The sequence below is a fragment of the Aphidius gifuensis genome, linkage group LG6 (genome assembly GCF_014905175.1).
Source record: "Aphidius gifuensis isolate YNYX2018 linkage group LG6, ASM1490517v1, whole genome shotgun sequence".
NCBI classification, from domain to species: domain Eukaryota; kingdom Metazoa; phylum Arthropoda; class Insecta; order Hymenoptera; family Braconidae; genus Aphidius; species Aphidius gifuensis.
Window position 1 is genome coordinate 8,647,524 of NC_057793.1, and position 24,057 is coordinate 8,671,580.

Below are 24,057 nucleotides of genomic sequence, written 5' to 3' on the forward strand. Positions count from 1 at the left end.
GATAACTTGAAACGAATTCACATTGGTTCTTAAAACATGTATCTATATTTATTTTTAATTTTTTTTTTCGATTTTTTATTGTAAAGCAATGGCGGTGTGTATGCCGTCACAAAGAAACCACGAGAATATGTCGAGATATTGAAGCAAGAGTTATAAATAAAAAAAGAAAGAGAAATAGTTATTTGATATTACACAAGATCGACAAAGATGTATATATAGAAAATCGAATAGCAGAGAAATGAGAAGAGATATCATGGGGCTGGACACAGACAGACTGAAAACGTCAATACGCAAAGTCATTGTCGGATGGACCTCCTGGACGTGAACCGTTCAAAACCTTCTCTTTGAAAATATTCCTACAGACACATACACTATATATTTTTCTAATCTTAAAACATTCATTAATTTTCGAAAAATCGGTAACGATTGACAAGATATTAAAAAAATTTTTTATTTTTGTTTTTGATTTATAACTTGTAGGATTTTTTAATTTGAAATTAACAAAAAATTGAACCGACAAAGTTTCAAGTATAAATTGGAATTTTATTTAGAAGAATTGAAAAAAAAAGGAAAGGATTAATGCAAATGTGGATTGGAAAATTATGCATAGTGCTAAATGGATAAAAGAGTACAAGATCATACAAGATAGGATTGTATTTTGAAGATTTAAAAGATGGTGAGAAGATTATGCAAGGGTTTGGCTTTGAGGCGTTTAATCTCTTTGACAGTTCAAGGCTTCTGTCGACTTACAATTTTGAACGATTACCGTTTACCTGATAAGAAATAGACTGATCCCTGTATAACAAAAGAAATTTCGTTTTTTTATTTTTTATATTTTTTAAAATGAAATCCCTCAAGTGTTCTCACGAAGGATCAAAAACGTTACCCAAATTTGGGCTACAAAAAAAAATCATTGGAATGTTTTTTAAAGAAAATAAAAAAAATACATTTGTCCCCAAGTTTGTCACGATCATCATGGGCACGCGCGTTTATTTTGTTATTATTATTTTACCTTTAGATGGAATTCATGATCAAAGATAGAATGATTTAGATAACCACCTTGGAGTCACTCGATTTATCTTTTAGTATTGAACATGTGCTTTGATCATTTGGATCATAATCAATATTGATGATCAAAGCTTAATATTTGTTTTGCAATTTTTTGATATTGTTTTATATTAAATTATGCATCTAAGAGGTGCAACAAAATTAAAAGTAAATTTTTTAATGTTTAACGAGTTTGGCAACTCATTGCACTTGTTTGTAAACAAATAATTTGACAGATTTTCAGACTGAGTTGTTAGTCAAGTTATAAAACAATTGTTGAACTGAATTTTCAATTAAGGGTCTAGTTTTTGTTCTGTGCTTTACAAGCTTTTATCAATTTTTTTTTTAAATAATTTAAATGTGTTGCTGAATTGACTAAAAGAATTTTAGAAAAAATTAAATCTTACCTCATTTTTAGTGGCATTAATGGCCTCCAGGGCTTTTAATTTTTCCAATTCATCAACTGTTTTTTTCTCTGATGTTGAAGGATTCAATTTTGCTGGATCTGGATCAAGTGGTAATCCAAGATCAACATCTTGCTTCCAAAGAACTTCGATGAGATCCATGTCCTGCAGAAAAAAATGAATTTTATTTTTGTAACAATTGGAACTTGGAGATTTAGAAATACTTTTTAAGGTTCAAATTTGTTTTAAAACAATTCAGGTATTTAATAAAAATCGAAACAAAATTAAAGCGAAATAGAGATCTTTTATTAATCAGTAACACTTCGATCATTTTTTGAAAGCACCTAATCATCTCAACAATATTATAATTAAAAGAAAAAACAATTCAACAACCCAAGAAAATAATTATGTAAAGTTTCATAAATGTTTTTATTTTTAATAAATTTAATTGTAGACATAAAAAATTTAAAATACGACAAAACTTTCCAGATTTAACCACACAAATACAGGAAATAATTAAAAGAATCTTCTGAGCATTCAATGAAATTACACGACTATCCTCATTCTGACAAGCTCTGCAGCAACAAAAGAATTTCACTATCATGCTTTACATAAAATTAAAAAATTAATGAAATTTCATTTATTAATAACTCAAAGGTATTGTATTAAAATTTTATTATGAAATATTATTTATAAAAACACAGTAATTTTGATTAACGAAGAGTTGATTTTTTATTAAAAATTTGATAAGATATTTTTGAATTTAGTTAAATGCGTGGGTTTAAAAAAGTCAGCCATATTTAAATGTACATCTCAGCGGGGTTTCGCCGCGCCCACTTGAGTCTCCTCGCGTTCGCATTTTATCTGTACAACCCACTGACAAGTTTAGCGATTAAAGCTATTAGTTGTTTACCAACAAACATGAATATTATCAATAATAAAAATAAAATTTCTATTGCAACACTCGACCTACTCTTTCGTTGATTATTTAAAATTTGATTTATTCATTTTTTTATTCTTAATTGATAAATGAAAAACAAGCTTGAGGAATAAATTTTCATTGATTTAGAAATATTCTGTTAAATGGAAACGAATGTTCTCAGTATAAATGTAATCTTGTTAAGCCTCTGACTCACCCCAATAACACAAATCTCACAAATAAATACAACGAAATTTAAACCCTTTTTCATAGTGATTATATACCTGAATTCCCAGTGGCAAATATGTCTTAATGGATGTTTTTATTTTCATTTAATACTCATGATTTCATGGTTTTCTTATTAACAAAATATATTTCTCAATTAACAAATTATTCCAGTTAAAATTATTGTTATATCAGCTTAATAAAATTTACATTTAAAAAGAAAAAATTTATCATGATTTGTTTTCATCATATTGGTGAATATTGATAGTTTGTTTTCGTATATTTTCAGAAATAAAATACGGCATCTTTTGAGCGCATAATGAGCGGTCAATGCTTTGAAGTGAAAGAAAAAAAAAAAAAAAGGAAAAAGTTAAAAGGCACAAAAAGAAGTCTTTAAGAAATACCCCAGGCGACAAAACCATAAATTACTTAGTATTTCGCATGGCATATATATGTATACATATATAATTTTTTTTTTTTTTTTTTTTATTTCGAGTGATGCTTTGTTGTGTATAAAAGTTTTGCGGTTAGCCGAAAGTTGTAACCTATCGACCGCTAATGGAGATTCTACTGGGGGTGTATGTTAACGCCCACGTTTCAAAAACTGCGAAAAAAAGACTTTCTCACAGAAAAAATAAAAAAAAAAACTTTTTTAAAAAAATAAAAAAATTTTCTCATAACCCTCTTTTCCATTTATAATTGCTTAACAATTCTGTGTCACACTGAATTTTTTTTTTCTCTATAAAAACTAACAAAATAAGATACTCGGAATTTTTCATCTAAAAGCCGCATTTTTTTTTTTTTCATTTTCCTTCAAATGAGTGAGTTGAAAATGTACAAATTTAAAATTTATTTGACTCATACAAGTTGTTTAAATAAATATAATTCCTTTTTCCTATTTAGAAAAATAAAATAAGGAAAAATTTAAAGATATATTGTAAAACTTGTTAGTTAAAATTTATTAGACACACCCTTGTGTTGCAAAATAAATAGTGTTGGCAATTGTTTCATGTCATACCTCCGTTAGTGGTAATAAACGTACATATATTAAAGTCAAGTTTCTCGAGAGTCAAAGCATTAATTTCCTCATTTTAATTAGTCTCGTGTATATAGAAAATGAAAGGGAGCAATGAGTGTCAGTTGTGCGGCCAATATGGCCGCGCTCGATACTGCTTATTTTTTTTTGTCGGTGGATGGAAATAATATGAGGGGATACAGGGTGAAAGATAGTCCAATGAAGTATAAGAAATACTGGAGGGGGATTTTTGATTAATGGTCCTGCGCGGGATCGACTGAGAATATAAGGGACAACGGAATTCTCTAGGGAACTACGTATATGTATGCTGACTTTTTCGAAATAATATTCAGCTTCAAATTTATTGATATTCGTTATTTAAAATCTTTAAATTATATTCACGTTAACTGGAAAAAATCCATACGTAAATCGAGAATATTAATTAAAGCTTTGTAAGATTGCACAGTAATTAAATCAAGCCACACTACGAGATTGATCCTTTGATGCAATTGGCCGCAGACCTTGGCATGTACTTCGAAAAATAAACTCCATTTATCTAGTTGAAATTAATAAGTTTCCTGGTTCGCCCAAGAGCCAGCTAACTTCACAAGTGAAGCATGCATCCTCCACCTCACTGCCACTTCTTGTCCGAACCATTTCAATTGGTTAAATTTGTAAAATTGTACAGCGCGCCATAATCGATGACTTTATAGCTAGTATATAACCTCACCACTTTGGCGCTGATGTTAGTCAATTTTAATAGAAAATTTAGAAAAATAAATACCATCTTTTCTCAAAGTAAAATTTATCGCTTTATAGAAACTCAGCTTGAGGAGCTTGAGGAAACTTGATTGCATGGATGGCATGGATTGTAACTTAAAAACAAGACTTACAAAATTTGTTTTTTTTTTTTTTTCTTTTTGGGTATATAAATTTGTGTAGGAGAAATGAGAATTCAACATGGCCAAGAATAGCTGAAGAAAATAAAAGTAGACTGGTATAAACACCTCGATGAAAATCATTAGTCAAGCTTGACTACAACTGTTTATATATTTTAAGCCGTATCATTTTTATTCTTCATTTAGAATCATCTTACTGTACTGTATTCTTATCTATCACGTCTCGATTTTTCGACACGCGTGTCCTATCTCTCCACAGTCACTCCAATCAATGAAAAAAAAAAAACCTCTACATGAAAATAAACCGTAAAAAAAATAAATTAAAAAGAACAGAAAAAAAAAATATTTATAAAGACACAATTATTTTTTTAATATATTATTAATAAGATAATTATTATTCATATTTGATAAATCTATAATTAATTTATTTTTTACTTGTTGATATTTTTTAATCATGTAATTTGTTTGAAGATATTATGTAATTTTCGTTTTGCAGAAAAACATGATTTTATAAAATTTCGATTATGATGAATTTATGCTACCGTGGGAATTGTTATATAAAAATAACTATAACATTGTTTAAAATAGTCGCCACGAGTTTCTATATTTGTCGCTGAGAAATGCAATTCACTAGGTAATCACGAGGGAATGGTCGCATCGATCAACCGGATGACACTCACTGGTGTCAAAATATTTCTACGTCAGAATGAGGGCATTACCTTTTTGTCATATTAAATAAACCATATCATTTACCACCGATCATATAAACAAAAATTTTCAAAGGAGTGTCTTTTGGAATTTAATACATTCGAAAAAAATTACAGATCAAAATATAGGGGATTTATTATCTCAAGGGAATTACTTTTTTTGAATTGAAAAAATAAATTTTTTAACTGTCATAAATTTTTACTCCCATGTATGATTTAAATTATTGAAAAAAAAATTTAAATTTTAACAACAGTGTTATGATAATAATTAACATAATTATTATTATCAATAATCTTCAAAAAATAATCTCATTGTTGATCTACAACTTTGTACATAATTCAAAAATGTTTGAGACGATTTGAGATCAGGCTATGTGCATAATCTGATCCAGAATATTTTTGTATAATTTGAATTAAATAAATCTGCTTCTTTGATGTTCGCCCCAGTTATTTACAGACTTTTAAAAATAATTTTAAGATAGAAATTGAGTAGGTTAAATCATCTCTGCTAATCAAAGATAAATTACATTGATAAATTTAATTTTTGATATTGTTTTTCATGAAAAAAAAATATTATATTACTGTTATTATTTCAACAGATAATTTATAAATTAATATTGAATGATAAATTGTGTACTTGAATAACGTGTTTAATAATTTATTATTTATATAAATATTCACTTGACTATCGTCCGAGACTCAGACCACCTTAATGAGTTGGACGAGGGTTGACTATATTATTGCATACCGGATACGAATCACATTAGAATAATTAATCGATAATCAAGAAGATAATAAAATCGATAATTTATATAACTAATGAGACCCAACGTGAAGTCTTATTATTGTTTTGTCTTATTTTTTTTGCACGCGATTGCAGAGATACAGAGTCAAAAAAAGAAATGAAAAATGATGGAAATATTTAATATGAACAAGATTAAAATTAACAGTTAAAATACAAAGAAAAAAAAAAGTGTAGAACATATAAAAATAACGAGTGATAAATTTCTATTGAATGCTGTCCTGTGGGCTTTCACCTCAGTACTTTTGCCGCCCTCTTAGTGCCTTTCTTTTTTTTTGTAACAATGCATATTAATATTGTTATTATTATTTTACATTTTCTTTTTGAGAAACCTACGATGCCGTCAATCTACGCGACGCATCATTAGTCACCCTCGCAGTGCCGTCAAGTCAAAAAGCCGAAATGAGTAGAATGATTTTTTTTTTTTCCTTTTTTTATTTTCTTTTTTTTTACATGTGTATTTTTTTAAGGGATACCACATTAAGCGTGTCGACGAGGGTGGTACAAGGTGTTTATGGTAATCAAGATTTTTTGGGATGTCTGGACATTTTTTTTTTCTTTCTATCAAAACCGCACCGCATCGAAATAATATTTTTCATTATTTACGATTAAAAAATGATTGCTTTTTAACAGTTATCGGGAGGAGTATGAATATTGATGATAATAAAGTTTTTATGTCAATTTTATTGGCTGTATATATGTGTGATCATTTTGACATGAAAGTGTAATTAAGCAGGTGATATGATATTATTGAAATTATATTTTTGATTGACATATAGAAGATTGATGAAGATTTTTTTATTTATTTATTTTATTTTTTTTCCCGTGCCATCGTAAAAGATTGACATTAAAAATGATGCGAGATCAATCGGTGAAGCACAAATGAGACTTGTTTATCTTTTCTCTTATCTTATTTTTAAAAAGATTCCAAGTTTGGTGTGAGGTCTAGCATTTTATTTATTTATTTTTTTGCAGCAGGAAAATAAATAAATAAATTACAAATTTATCAAAGATATGATGATTATTATTTGATAAATAAAATAAATAAAAATTTAATAAAATATATTTAAAAGATGAAAATATTAATAAAAATTAAATTTGAAATAATAATAACAGCGAGTCATTACAATACGATGATGAATTAATTAATTTTTAAATAAATTAATTTTCAATTTATCCAAGATATATGGATAATAGTAAATTTGCAAAAAAAAAAAAAAAAATAAATTTTTAAATGGAATATTTATTTATTTATCGTGCTGATCATACTCTTGTCATAATTATTTTTCGACAAATTTTAAATCATCATAATCATCATTATGTTTACATGTTAAACTATGCTTGTATATTATTTTTATAATTATTCATTTTAATTTTAAATATGGCTTTTTATACCAACACAAGCTACATGATGTTTTTATTTATTTTCACTGGGGAAATTATTAATCAGGATATTTTATTTTTCAAAAATCTGACTGAAAAAATATGATACTCAGTCTCGATACTAATCGAATAATCATCAGGCAAAACTATTGTAACCAGGGATACAAAGGAACTATTTTATCGACAGCGAGGATAAAAAATGCATAATTAATTTGAAAATTTAGAAATTTATGGAACAATAAAATTAATTTATTAAATAAATTCCTGTTAATTAATTAGTAAACTGGAGTGATAAATTTTTTAATAAGAAATACCAACGCCATCTATCGAGAATAAATATCAACTGTTGACTGCAAAAATTAAAAAGAGAGTGATGTAATTTTCAGCAGAGAGTTGCAACATAAAGTGCAATTATAATTAAAAAAATAATACGGTAATTTACTATCATACACCACAACTTGATACAAAAAAATAAAAATAATTGGAAAATAAAAAAGTCTAATAACATAAAAATCATCGTCTATCAAATTTAAAGTAAATAAAATGGAAAAATAATTATAACAACCACTATCATAGTTGAAACATCATAATCTCAAATCTGTCTTGAAATTGATTTCTGTGATAATTTTCAAGCTAACGTTATCAACAACATATATAAATATTTTAAATATAAAATAATAGAAAAAATTGAATAAAGAATAGCCTTGAAGCTCTTTCAATGACGATAAAAATAATTCTATATTATTCTGATAATAATTATACACTCTCGATCTAACTTTTAATGCAAAAAATTTTACCTTAGATTTTTCGATTTTTTCAATTGACGGCGTGAAGGGAAATTCACTCTCAGCAAAGCTGAATGAAAAAGTTTCAAATGTCAACATGATAATTTATATAATTATAAAAATAAAACAATAAATATATTTTTTTTAATCAAGATTAATTTAACTTAAAATTTGTGCAAATTAAAATCCAAATTAAAAATAAAACTATTCAAATTTTGAGTTAATTTTTTTTGTAATAAATATTCACTCTGGTTCACACAGACTTTGCACTAGCCACTAAGATAGTCAATACATTGTATCAATATTTTTATATATCAAGGAAAAATATGCATAAATTTTAAAAAGTCAATAAGTGTCTGCTGTTTGAGACTAAAAGTCAAGACTGATTTTTTTTTTCAAACTAACTACACGCACAGATGATGTGAAGCAAGTTACTGAAAATTTTATATTTCTACTTTTCACTAAAAGAAAATTTTCATTGTTAAAATTGAAAAGAAAAAAAACAAATTTTATCTAGTCTAGACTGATTTTAAAATTTACCTGATATTTTTTTTTTTTGACCTAATCGACTTTTACAAAGTTCACTAACCTAGTTTAGTGATAAAAATTTATCTATAAATATTTTTTTCTTCAAGCTTGAACTATAATAGATATCGTAATTTGAAAATAATATATTTTAATTTTAAAAATATATAAAATAAAAAATAAAATAAATATTATTTTTTTCATAAAATTCAAGTACATTTATCAATCAGAATAATTGGGTTAACAAACGTAAATCGTAATTAAATATCTCAACAAATTTAATCTCTATAATTTATCAGATATTATTTCTTTTTTTTTCATATATATTATTAATTTTTTTTTATAAATAATATATAAAACACTATCAATTCTACGTCATACCTTAATAATATGATAATCCAAATTTCGAATAACAAAATAATAATTATAACTCTATTATTTTTTTATTTTAAAATAATATAATTATCACTTTTGATTGCTGGGACAAGATAAGTGTCTAAATTTGTTTCAATAATATAATTTTTTATTTATTTAATAACTCCAAACAATAGTAATTAATTTGACATTAAAATTAAATTTTTCTCTTAATTTTTGTGACACTATATGTTTTTTTTTTAAAATTTAAATTTAACTTTTTTGTGGATCGTTTAGTACTTTTATTATTTTATTTTTCAACTGATTAATATTGCAGACTTGACGATCTCAGTGTATACGATAGCTTATTGCTACTAAGAAATAATAAGACTTGTCAAGTCCACGAGTTGAGATATGATTGTCTATTGACATACGCGAGATATATTGATAGCGCTATACAACACGGAACACTACAGTACTAATATTTTTCTTTCCATTAATTAATTAACTTTGCATTAAAAAATATTAATCTCAACGCAAATATTATAATATAATTTCAATAGAAATTAAAAACAAAATCATAAATTATATTACAACAAGAAAAGATAGCAAAATTTATAATTTTTTTAATGAAAATTTGGTTAATTATTTTTGTGGCTTTTTAATTAAGACAAGTAATTATCTATTTGATTGTATATTAATAAATTGTAGTGGGCTTATGTTTTTATCAATGATTTATTTAAAACTTTTATCTATAATATTAATTTTTTTTGTTTTTTTTTTTTTTTTTGTAATAAACTGATAGCATTTATTTTATAAGCCTTCGTATTATATAATGCAACGCCTCTATGTATTACGTAATCATAATGTATACAAAAGTATACAATTAATAATATGTTACAATGTAATACATTTGAGACACTCAATAATAAGTGGATTCAATTATTAAATTGAAAAAAATTCCAAGAAATAAAAATAATAAAAATGTTAATCATGATTGCAATTAATAAACACAAGGTTTGTAAATTTGTTCGAGGGAAATTAAAAATGATTGATTGTCTAGTTAATGTTTTTAAAATGACATTGAAAATATTTTTTTTTTATATAATTTTATATAACGGTATGAACTTTGATTAGGAATTAAAAATGTTTGAACTTTTAGAACCCAAGTGGAAAAAATATATTCAATGGAAATTTACTTTATATTTAGAAAAAACTTAGAAAAAATTTAGAAAAAATATAAATTAAATTTAAAATATATACAGTTTTGAACATACTAAAATTAAATTTAAAAAAAATTTACAAAAAATAAAAAAAAAATTAAGAAAAAATTTAGAAAAAGTTTAATTTTAGTATGTCCAAACTTGTACATATTTTAAATTTAATTTATATTTGTTCTAAATTTTTTCTAAATTTAATTTTAGTATGCCTAAATTTGTATATCCATTAAATTTAATTTATATTTCCATTAAATATAAATTAAATATAAACGAATTAAATATATTTTTTCCACTTGGGAAGAAGAAAATTATTTTAACAGCGATATAATCATCAGTCGATAAAAAAGGTTTTCCATTTATCAAACTACTTTGTTTTTATTTTTGAAATATATAAAATTTATAAATAAAAATATGATGAATATTTAGAAATTATATTTCAAGGACAATAGATAAATTTGTTACGTGTGAATTTGGAATTTTTCCATCAACGAATGGCAAGGTTACCGGTATATTGCACTTTGGTAAAAAATATTTACGCGTTTGTTTTTTATAAATTGTAGTAGTTATAAATAAATGATACAAATTAATATTTGTATTTAGGCTGACATTTTGAATAAATTAAAAATTTATTTATTCAACTTTTTCAGTAATTTATAAATTATTTTTTTGTTTGTTAAATGACTGAAAAAGTATTTGATTTTGTTATTTAAAAATTTTTTTTTTTTTACTTTACTTTACTTAATATTTTGTTTAATTAATTTCTATTTAATTTATTACTCACCAGAAAAAAAAAAAGAAAAAAACGTTTTAAAAAAATGTAAAAAAATAACATACCAAATTTTTTGATTATTTTATGGAAATTTCACGATAACTACTCACCTGAAACAAAAAAAAAGAGTAAAAAAATAAAATTATTATCAAGTTATTATAACACTTTGATATCACAATATAATCACATAAATATAGCTCAAAAAAAAAACTTTTCAAATCATACATCATCAGGCACAAAAACAGTTATCATTCGAGGATATTTCTTCTTTTTTCGCGCCATGTGGATTTTCCACACAGAATTATTTTAAACTCCTCCAACTCGCCACCAATAAAAATACCAAAAAACAATAATAATAATTTGCAATAAAATTATATAAATAATGAAAAATAAAGCTGTTTAAATTATTAGAACTCACGACGACCGATCATGGTCGACAATTTAAACGGAAAGAACGAAATAAAAATTTATCAAACAACGAATACTTGTTTTTTTTTATTTTTTATTTTTTTCAATATGGCAGTCATTTGGGTCTACAGCCAGGGGTCAAACTTTGCATCTAATTTTTATGGTGATGTATGCAGATTTATGAATTCTCGAATGAACATTGAACGTCATTTTATCGAATGGCAGGTCAATTGAATTCAATTTATCGTATTAAATGATCTTAAATGAAATTAAGAAAAATATTTTCGAATAAAATAGAAACAATTTTTTATACCTTTTTTAAAGTAAAGATGGACAAAATGATCTGGTCATTTTACCTGGTGAAAGAACCTTCTCAAACTCAATTTTTGTTTTTTAAATTTTGATTATTAATTAAAAATAAAAACGAGGCTGGTTTTTTTATTGTTTAATTTTTTTATTTTACATGTTTAAAAATATATGAATGATTAAAATAAAAATTTTTTTAATCACTTGTTTAAAAATAAAGAAAAAAAAAAAGCAAAAAAGACTTAATCGTGGCAGAGACAATTAAACACTAATGTCGACAGAATTATAAAATAATATATTGTTCAGAAGTCACTCTGATTTATTTTTTTGTAGTTCAATAAACTTGAAATTTTCGATTAGATAAATTCAAACGATTTTAGACTAATTTACTTTCGAATAAAATTTTAAAAAATAATAACTATTAGAAGGTCATTTATATAAAAAAAAAAATTATCAAAATATTTATAAATAAAAGTATAGAAATCAAAAATGAGATTTTTTTTTTTTTTTTGTAATCAATGTTATGATAATATTTAATTTTGAGGAAGAATTAATTTTATTTTTTTTATTATTTAATTTACTTAGAAAATACTTTTTTTAGTTTATTGGAAGTTATATGGATTTAAAAATAAACTGAGGGTTAATTAATTTTTATAGAATATTTGGGTCACTCTGATACAAAAGATAGTACTTTTATAAATAATATTTTATTTAATTGTAAAAAAATATACCGGTGAATATTTGATAAATTAATACATTAAATTTCAGTTTAATTTATGGAGTTGGAATTTTTTCTAAAAATAAAAAATTAAGAGTATATTAATTAAGAAGAAATTTTTTAATTATTTAGAAAAAAATTTCAAATATTTAATAAATATTTATATTAATTTATCAAACAATTGTAGACGATGACAATCATTTGAAAATATTTTTTTCTCAATTTTTTAACAAGCCAAATACATTGCGAAAAAAAAAATTAAACTGATTGATAGTTTGGCAGTTTGATAGGTTTTTTACAATATTAAAATTTTTTTTTTCTGATATTTTTTTACCAGATTTAGAAAGCAAGTTTAAAGCTTGAAAAAAAAAATTTAATTATGTTTTTTTTAAAAATTTTTATATACCTTCTAAAATTAAAATTAAAATGATTTTTTTTGATTAAATTTTATCATTATTAAAAGATTCAACAAGCATGGACCATGAAAATCACTTGATTGTATTTTTTTTTTTAATTTTTAAATTTTCCCAGATCATCCTAAAAAAAAAAAAAAGAACTTCCGGATGATGTGGAAATTTTTAATTGTAAAAGTTATTTTCTCCACGATATTATTATTTCTAAACTGGAATTTTTAAAATGCAGTTAAAGAGTAATTTAAAAGGTCGATAAACATTCAAATTTATTTATTTAAAAATTTTTCAATTTCGCAAAAGGATGAGTAAATTTAGTTGCAAGAAAATGCGGATACACTTGAAAATTTAACGACCAATCTACTATAGTAAATAGTAACTGAAATAATAAATCAAATAATCTTCTATAGAAAATTTTTGAAATACTACAGGTCAATGCCAAGGTGACGATCAATCTCACTTTTACTAGGTAAAATACATAAAATAAAATTGACCTAATTTCAATACAAAAAAAAAATACAATCAAGGCCAATAAATTAAACCATTCGATAAAATTATTATACACAATAATAAAGCAGGAAAAAAAATACAACTAAGAAAAATTAAAAATAAATTTACGTTTACTAATGAATTCATAAACGTGTTTTATTTTAAAAGATAAAAAAAGCTGATTTCGAAATACAGCTCATTGAACTTATAACTGACACTCAACTCTTTGTTTGTTTTGAGGATAAATACCAAAAAAAAAAATATATATACTCAGGCAATTTGCCAGTTGAAAAACATTGAAATAATATTTTAAAAAAAAAACTATTATTAATAATTAAAACAAAGAAAAATATTTTAAAATGTCAAAACATAATCGAATAAATAGAGCCTTGAAATTTGTACTATATAAATTTTGATAATTATTTTTAAATAAATTCGAGGGTTGTTAAAAAAAATATTTTCATGTAAAAAAGATTCAAGGATATATTCACAAAAATGCAATGAGATATATAAATTTTTTTTTCAGAATTTAATAATAAACTCATGATATACATATAAGTATTTTTTTTAAATACGCGAATGTTTCTCTCACTTGTTTTTTTTTTTAATGCTTTTTTTTCATATTGAATTACAAATTCTTCTTATATTTTTTAAAAGTGATTATTTTTACAATCGAGGCCATTGCACGTAAAACTTCGCAGGAAATGTATATGCACTTTGCGTGTCTCTATAAATCTCACCAACTAGGTTGGTTCAAATGAAAAAGAAAAAAATAATAAACAATTTTATAAAAGTCAAAAATACGAATTGAGTACATTGTCAACATAAAAAAAAAAAATATATATAAATTTTTCGAGGCTACTGATATTGCTGTTATAAATAACCAATGAGTAATTAAAAAAAAAAAAATTAGTTCAAAGATCACCTGCTTTAAGTATATTGAGGAAAAAAAAAAGGAGTATTTTTTTTGTTTTTTAAGGTAATAGTGAATTGATTAGAATTAATAACAATGTTAATAAAATAATTATTGCAATAAAATTATGAGATTCAAGTGAAGGTCTTTAACATATAGCTGTCCTACTAAACCAATTCATTGATATACAGTTGTTGTAAAAAAAAAAAAAACATTTAATGATCTCGCAAATGATGTCCATAGCTTTAAAATGCCTTTTAAATATTAACTTGTTTGGTTACTTTGAAAAAACCACTTGTTGATTAGAAAATCAATAAGGTATTGCAAATTACATCGTGTCTTTTTTGGAGAAAAAGAAATAAAGTTATATATTTTTGTTATTTAACGACCTAGATTGAATAACTATTATGGCTTTAATGAAAATGAAAAGTGTAGTTGATTTAGTTGGACATTTTTAGAACTCTCTTTAATTGTGTAATGTTAATGAAAAATTTATAACAAAAAAGGATTTAAAGATGAATAATTTTAATGAAAATGTGTTGAAATTATTATATTTATGATTTCGAAAAATTAATATTTAAAATTGAAATTAAATATTTGAATTAAATGAAAAATATATTTGAAAAAAATAAATCATTTATTTGAATAGTTTCATTTTTTTTTTTCTTAACGAAATAAATATTTATTTGTATGAAAAATAAATTAAATATTTAAAGTAAATAAATGATTATTTGTAATTATTATTACATAAAAAAATTGAAAAAATAAATTTAATATTTATTATTTATTTAATAAAATGTAGTATGAAAATTTTTTGAAATTATTATAGAAAAAAAAAAAGTCAAAATTCAAGTATATAAATTTTTGAAATTTATTTTTATAATTTCAAATAAAATTTATTAACCACAAATAAATTAATATTTAAAAAAAAATAATTTTCATATTTTTCATCAAATAAACAATTAACCTTGTAATTTAATTTCAAATAGTTTATTTTATTTTTTGTTAATTAAATTTTCATTTATCTCAAATAAATATATTTTTAATAATCAAACTAATTATCTTTGTTATAATCGTTCCCTCACACACAGAGACTGTACGATAATCAATCTATTTGTATGGATTAAATCTTCCTCTCTGTTTATAATAAAAAAATACCTTATTTGTTGTTAATAATACGGAAAAGAGGGAGACTAACTGATAATAAAAAATAATAATTAAGAAAAAAATAAAAAAAAATTGCATAAGATTCAAAAGAAGAGAAAGGAGCACGAAGGACAAACGTTTGTTTAGGCAAGGTCATCATCATCTAGAGAGGACAGTTATCAACGTCATTTACTTTAATAAAAAAAATAAAAATATTATACCCACACGCATTTAAAAAATTCAATTTGAAAAAAAAAACAAATAAAATAAACACCCAAGCTTAAGTCATTTGCATCAAAAAGTTGGATTTGCAAATAAATAAATGGCAAAATAAAAAAAAAATCACTCAGTTATTTTTAAAATCTAAAAGTGCTATCGTTATAATATTAAAATAAAAATAATTGATTCATCATCAAGGTATTAGTTAAAAAAAAAAAAAACAAAAAATTGAAAAAAAATAATAAAAATAAATATCAATAAATCATTTTTATAAATATCGATTTTTATTTATCGCGAGGAATCATCTAGACGATATTTTTTTTACGTGTATCAACTGAGATATACAACAAACCATGTGATTCACTTGAATATCAAAAAGACGATAGCGAACAAAGAAAATGACGACATCAACAAAAAAAACAAACACTCAACCAGTATTTTTTTATATTTTTTTTTCAACTCAATTAAATCGCACATCGCAGTTTCATCATTATCAATAATATCCACGTTATTATTATTTTTTAAATAAATTTTTTTCTATAATTATCTAAAATATTGATCATCATATTGACTCGATAATTAAAAACAAAATAAAAATAAAAATAAATGATCAAAAAATTATTTAAAAAAGTTGGAGTAAATCCAGATAACTTCTATTTTTATAAATCAAAAAAAAATATATATTATTCCAACCAAAATGTATGAAAATTGTTATTAAAAAAAATTGTATTTATTGTTATAAATAAATAATATTTTAAATATGTAGTAATAATAATTTTCATGATGCAATTGAGTTAATTTGTCTCATCAAAATTTAATTTCCTGATGGACATAATGAATGTTAAATACAAAAAAGAAAAAGGCTAGGTTATTGACCAAGTGGTACATCAATAAATTTGTTGAAATTTAAAAAGAAAAATATTATTTTCACAGAGATAAAATAGCTTTGATGTATCAAAATGATAGAATCTAATTTTGTGTATATTTGAGTTATCTAAAAAAGTAGATAAATAAATGAAAATTAAAATAGTACCTCTTGTGTTAATTCAGCAACTTGTGTACCATTTGGTGGATCAGGTGAATTAACATCTCTCCTTGGATCAGTTGATTCACCAATACTTGTACTAGCAACTGAATCATCTCTAACTGATTCTTCAATATTTAATAAATATGCATGTATATTATTTCTTCCAGAATTCATATTATTATATCTACCAAGTGAATTTAAATCATCAAATATATCTCTTTGATAATTAAACATCATTGAATCTAAATTTTTTGGATGTACAAACATTGGACGATGAATTATTGTATGTGCATCAGTATGCCATCCAGATCCATTATTTAAATCCATTAATCCAACTCCCATACTTTGTATATCAAGACCCAAATAACTTTCTGGATCAACACGTAATAGTGACAACAACAGGGCAAGCTGTAAAAGCTCTTCCCTGTAAAACTTCTTCAGGCCCAACATGTTTTTTTTTTTTTTAATTTTTCTTATCAACTTATTTTATTAACTACTAATTCTTCTTTCTTTTTATATCACATAGAAAATATTTCCCAATCACAATAGCACTTATTTTTTTTAAATATAAACAATGTTTTTTTGTATGAATTTTTTGTTGTTAAAGTTGTTATGAATGTCACAGGGGATCAGCCTTGACATTAAGTACAAACAAAAGATCCATTTTAAAATATAATTTTAAATATTAAATATTAATTTTCATTAATATTATTTATATCACAATTATTCATTGTCAAATTAAAAATTTTTATTAATTTATTTATATTATTACTACTTGTCAAAATTAAATGTCTATTTAAATATCACCAAATCTCTGGTCTCTTTAAACCACAAATGTTTTTTCTAATAATTATAAATAATTATTTATTTTAATAAATTGATAATTCAACCACACGGTTTGACAGTCAAATGTTAAATAAAAAAATCTGTACGTGTTGCACCAAGTGTAGGTCAGTAACATGTATAAAAATAACCTCAAAAACTATCAAAGACGCTCATCCAACACACACTTTATGTTTTTTTTTTTTTTCTTTTATTTGCTCCAATATTAAAATGTTTATTTTTTTAATATTTTACTTTTGTTACTCACTTGTCACTATGATTTATTTTTTTTTTTGTTTATAAATTTAAAAATATATGACACTTGCTGTTATGTTTTTCACAAAATCAATTGTTTTTTTTTTTTTCTCTTGGTTATTCATATTTATTCAAATTATTCACTCGATTTTTTTTTTACTTATTATTGCACATTTTTATTTAATAGTTGCATCATTATTTTGATAATTGTATTTTTTTTTTTTTTATATTATGTATGGTGGTTGAAATTAATTTTGGAGTAAACAACTTTGAATAACAAAACAAAAGAGGTTAGAAATTTGTGGCAAAAAAAAAGCAAAAAATGTTGACAAAAAATTGGTATTTTTGTTGTTTAAATAATTTTTATATTATTACACGAATGATAATTATTTTTTGGAGTGTTTTTTTTTTTTTTTTGCAAAGAGACTTTGTACGGTATAACTTGAGATATTATTGACGGTATGTGACTCAGCAAGGCATAGCACCACAAACTGACACAAACGTCGTGCGACTGATTCAGGAGCGTAAATATTAATTAGTGTTACCCTGTTCAATCCCACTTTGTTGATTTATTTTTTTTTTTCTCAATATCCTTTTATACTATGTCCATGTTTTTTTTATTTATAATCACAATAATTTATCTCTGGCGATACAATTTCAGATAAAAAAAAAAACATGTCGTAGTATTGCACTTTGATCGTAAATTAATTATGAATATTTTTATTTTAATTATTTAATGCGTATATTTTAATAATGGTTTTACAAATTAGTTGAAAATTTATCATTGATTTTATGTAATCAATTAGTCATTTGATATATTTTTTATATAATTTAAATAAATTATTAACATTCTTTTTTGTGTTATTAATTTTAAAATAATTAAATTAATTTTTTTATTTCAATTTAAATATGGATTTAAAGAGCTTTTAGTAATGTTATTTTTGTAATGTTTAAATGCCAATAAGATAGTGTTAAATGTGATGAAAATATTTTTTGTATTTGTCGTTTGGATTAAAAATTTCTCAGGGGGTCATAAAATGAATTATTTAAAAAAAAATTAATGTATAATTTCATTGTTATTCTATGCAATTTTTTTAGCTTTAATTTCATATTTATATTCTAAATGTTTATCCTCGTTCAGGGTAATTTATTCCATTCAAATTTTATTTTCTAAAATATTTCTTATCGCTTTTCTATTTCTCGGTATTTTTTTTTTTAACTATTATCTATGAATTTTTTTACAAATAGATATTTAAAAAAAAAATAAAAGTTCAATGAACTCTTGTCAATGCAGTATTATTGAGTTTCAATAACAAATGATTAATTAATTTATTAAAAAATATATAAAACAAGTTAAATATTAAATTAAATTTCAATGGAAAAATTTATCAATAAAAATATTTTTTTTAATGAAGTATTGTAGATTATTATTTGAAAGAAAAATATTGATTATTGAGTAGATCATTTTTGCTTACCTGACGAGATAGTTGAAATTTTTTTTCACTGAGATAATTTAATTCTGGAGATAGTGTCGTCATCCTAGGTAAATCTTCACTTTGCATTTTTTATAATAATCAAGTATTTTTATTTTTAAATGTTAGTTTTGTTATAAAAAACAATGTACATGTTTTATTAAAATATTTCACTTTGATTAAACTCAAAAAACACTCAAGATTAAACTACCGTATCAATCAAGATGTACGTCATCTTTAAATATAAAAATATATAATGATAATAGTAAAAATTATTTTATTCCTAAACTTGTAATACCAGCTGTTTAATGTTTCACTTAAATAATAAAAAAATTTATAAAGAATATAAATAAATATTTATAAAAAATAAATGAAAACTTGTAAGGAATAAATAAAAATGTTAAAAAATTACAGTAAATAAATTTTTAATTAGTTTTTATACACTGGGATTTATTATTTATTATTTTTTAACTGCACTATTTGTTTATTTATTAGTTTTTATTATTTAAAAATAGGTTTTTTAACTATTAATGTTATTTGTTATTGTTTTTGTATCGTTTGTAAGTTTGAATGGTTATGTTAGTTGTGAATTATGAGCATCGTCAGTCGTCACACATAAATATAATGACAGGCTTATTTAATTTTTTTTTTTTTTTTTTGTTTCCATACCTCCCACTGTTTATCGATTGTACGATCACGTCAGAGTTGCGTGATAACAAGTAAATATTTAAAAAAGTAGCGGGAAAATAAAGTTACTGCAGTTGGATAAAGAGTCATCTCTGTCATCAACAAGTGTTAATGTTAATTGAAAAAAATAAATAAATAATAATAAACACTTTATTTTGTTGATAATTAGTTGATAATCTATATAGCAAAAAAATTTTTTTATAATAGTGACACTTTGTTATGAAACCTTGGATTGTTTTTCTTTTTCTTTTTATTAGTAATGAAAAGAAAAAAACAGTTTATAATTATTCAGATAAAAAATGGAATTAAAACACGAAAAAAAAGTGGTAAAAAACAGATAAATAACTATATGAAATTTCAGTTATCAATATATCCTGGATATTTTTTTTTTATATAAAAATAACGTTGAGGAAGTTGAGACTGTCTACTCTCAACACGAGACTAAAATGGTTTCAAAGTCTAGAGAAACATGCAACAAATAACAGAAAAAAAAAATCCAGAAATTCCAGTCTTAGTGACCTTTGCTCGTGGACATAAATTTTTCATAAATAATTCATTAAAATAAAAAAAGTCACTTAAATAAAATAAAAGGAATACTTGAGAAATTAATAATGTAAAAAGACTAAATATCGTGCATTTTTCTATAGTCATATTGTTTAAAAATAAAATATCCTGGTTAATAATTTCCCCAGTGAAAATAAATAAAAACATCATGTAGCTTGTGTTGGTATAAAAAGCCATATTTAAAATTAAAATGAATAATTATAAAAATAATATACAAGCATAGTTTAACATGTAAACATAATGATGATTATGATGATTTAAAATTTGTCGAAAAATAATTATGACAAGAGTATGATCAGCACGATAAATAAATAAATATTCCATTTAAAAATTTATTTATTTTTTTTTTTTTTGCAAATTTACTATTATCCATATATCTTGGATAAATTGAAAATTAATTTATTTAAAAATTAATTAATTCATCATCGTATTGTAATGACTCGCTGTTATTATTATTTCAAATTTAATTTTTATTAATATTTTCATCTTTTAAATATATTTTATTAAATGTTTATTTATTTAATTCATTCATTTAATTTATTATATTTATTATATTGTGTTTATAAAAATTGCATTATTATTATGATTTCTGATAAACAAATTAGAATATTTAAAAATATTCCTGCTTATAGAGCTGCTATTGAATTGTACGATAATTGAAACTATTTTTTTTTTCTTTAAACATTCCTAGACAATAAAATGTTATAAATTCAATTTCATTATATTAAAAAAAAAAAAAAGAATAAATATTAACAATTAATTAAATAAATAATTAACAAATACAGAATGACATTTAACATTATTATATTTTTTTATTTTTATTAATTATCTTAGCATTTACATTTTTATTAAATTAACTTTTATATAAACTTTATTCCAATAATTTTTTTTCTTCTTTCAAGTGGATCTTTTTCAGTAGTATAAATGAAGTACATGTATTAATAATAACAAATGAAACTAAAGGTAAATTCAAAATATGTAATACTATTATTTTTTGCAACAAGTAAAAATACTAGAAATTAGATAAGTATCTTAAATTTTACAAGATACTTTGTTCAGTTCTGGCAATGAAGATCACTTTCACAAGTTCAAGAATCCATGAAAAAAAATTTACTGTTCTCATTATTAGCAAAAACTGAATTACGAGATGAAGTTAAAGTTTTAGATTTATAGTAACATATTACATTATTGTAAAAAACTATTCCCACCATTAAACATGGCTGTAAATTAGAAACAAAGAAATACTTTTGACTTTTTATTTGCCCTAATGCCGTTTCTGCTAATTTTTCTGCTTCTTCCTGTATAGCAACATTATTTTCTAATTCAGTTTGAATTACCTTTATTCCAAAAATAATCATTTTTTCACGTATTGTAATCATGTGACCAATAAAACCAGCACCCACTTGACAATTTGTTTTAAGTCCTAAGCCATTTAAAAATGCATTAAAAAATAAATTTATTAATAACTCATTAAACTCGTGTTTGCCTTTGGGAATTTTTAAAGTTTTGAAACTTGAAGACAACCAATTAATTTCACTTGTCAATGGTTCAACATCAAACTTTTTTAATGGTTTTAATATATCGTTTATTTTTATATCTTCAAGCTCAAATTTATTTTTTTTCTCTAATGTATTTTTCAACATGTCCAACAATGCACTCTTAATCTCGTTATTGGGAAAAATTAATTTATAAATTTTAGCTGATTTATTTGTTGTTTCAAGGATATTTGCATCTCTGTCGATAGTCAAATATCCCATTTGAAACAGCAATAAATTTGTGCTGATGTACCCATCTATAGATTTTGAAGTTAAATCATTTATTGACACTAAATTTTCATCATCTAGAATTGAATAAAATTCTTCAGGTTTTTTATATAAATTTTCTATTAATAGCGAAGGGCTACCCGAATTATACCAGAAGATGTCGAATGAATTATAATAAAGACATGAATATACAGACCAAGGATTGTATATATTTTTTTTCAATTCATGAGAAAAGGAATAGCCATTATATATTTGTGCTAATCTGTTTAAAAAATCGTTGGTATCTTTGATCTGCATTTTTTTGTTTTCTTTTTTACTGTTCCATGTTTCAATGAAATTGATTATAGGAAATTTAAAATAATGTTCAATTTCTTCCTTGGTAAAACCAAACATCTCACTATATTCTTCATTTAAATTCAGAATGGTACCATTGTCTGCACCTGAACCCATGCCTGATAATGCAAATGTAGTAACACCAGTAACGAATAATAGGCGAATATTACCTTTTCTGAATTGTTTTTTTGTTGTATCAAAAAATTTTACTAATATATTTAGTGGATTATCATCATCGTTTTTGTTATCAAACATTTTTAATCTATCTTCATGGTTTTTATGAATATTTAAAATAGAATCGTACTTGTCAAGTAATATGATGACTTCTTTTTCATAACCAGCTGATTCCATATCAGCTAGTTGTGTAATTAAATTTGAAAGAAGTCCATCATAAGTTGGACTGTTTTTTAGCTGCACATTGTATTCATTTGCAATGGCGTTGAGCTCTTCTTTGAGAAGGCCAACACTACTTTTATAATTATTTCTAATGATTGTAGCAAAATCAATATTTATGACAGGAAATTTTTTCCAGCTATAACCATTTTCAGGTTGTCCGATATAGTAATCTTTGAATAGTTCTTTATTTCCAGTACACACAAGTTTTGTTGTATCCTGAAATACCGATTTGCCAAATCTGCTTGGATGGGTACAAATAATATGTCCACCACGTTCAATGAGCATTTGGCTGTATATTGTTTTATCAACATAAATTTTTGCTTTCATTAAATTTATTGTGTTACATCTAGCAGGTGCAACCATCTAAAATACAAAAATAAAAATTATGAGAATTATGAATAAAAAAATAATAAATAAACAGATAAGAATAGACTTACTATGTCAGCGTTGTTTTTAATAAATTCTATTTTATTTATTTCTGCTGATAGTTTTTGTTTTTTAGGGGTGACTTCATTATCTGATGCAACATTTTTTTCATTTGTGGAATATGTTCGTTTGCCACGACAATTTTCTGTTTCTTTATATTGATCCATTTAAATTTTTAAAAAGCCAATTTTTTATATCCTAAAAAACAAAAAATGCAAAACAGTTATTTAATGTTAATCTAAATATAATTATTTAATATTGTGTGATAAATTAAACGAAATGAACTTACGTACTGCACGCTGCACACGTGTTATTTTTACTAACCTCAAAAAATCACAGCTGATTTAAAAATACATTAAATTGTTCCAACACTTATAATAGATTAAAATTTTCATAGATGCAATACTAAAATGCATGGCGCTTTTGTTGTACGGTCAGTAAAGTGAGTATAAGCTTATACCCACTAACGGTCAGTTAGAGAACTACAGGTAATGGAAAAACTAAAAAAAGGCATATCATATTTGATGAATTAATAATGTAAAAAGGCTAAATATTGTGCATTATCTCGTCATATTGTTTAAAAATAAAATATCCTGGTTAATAATTTCCCCAGCAAAAATAAATAAAAACATCATGTAGCTTGTGTTGG

At 23.5% G+C, this 24,057-nt stretch overlaps 1 protein-coding gene across 3 annotated transcripts in view; it reads right to left on the minus strand.

Annotated features, from left to right (window-relative positions):
• LOC122859345 (segmentation protein cap'n'collar-like) overlaps positions 1-19,869 on the minus strand; it is a 60,020-nt gene extending 40,151 nt beyond the window's left edge. Inside the window, exons 1-2 of one of the 3 annotated variants that reach the window (XM_044162830.1) lie at positions 19,243-19,869; positions 1,455-1,616 (exon numbers count right to left, since the gene is read on the minus strand). In XM_044162830.1, the coding sequence (XP_044018765.1) occupies positions 1,455-1,616; positions 19,243-19,329 (249 nt within the window). In that variant the 5' untranslated portion in view covers positions 19,330-19,869. Of the gene's footprint in view, positions 1-1,454; positions 1,617-11,279; positions 11,508-16,696; positions 18,283-19,242 lie in introns of those variants that run through there. The other 2 variants (XM_044162829.1, XM_044162831.1) reach the window with 2 other exon arrangements.
• Between the last annotated feature and the right edge of the window lie 4,188 nt (positions 19,870-24,057).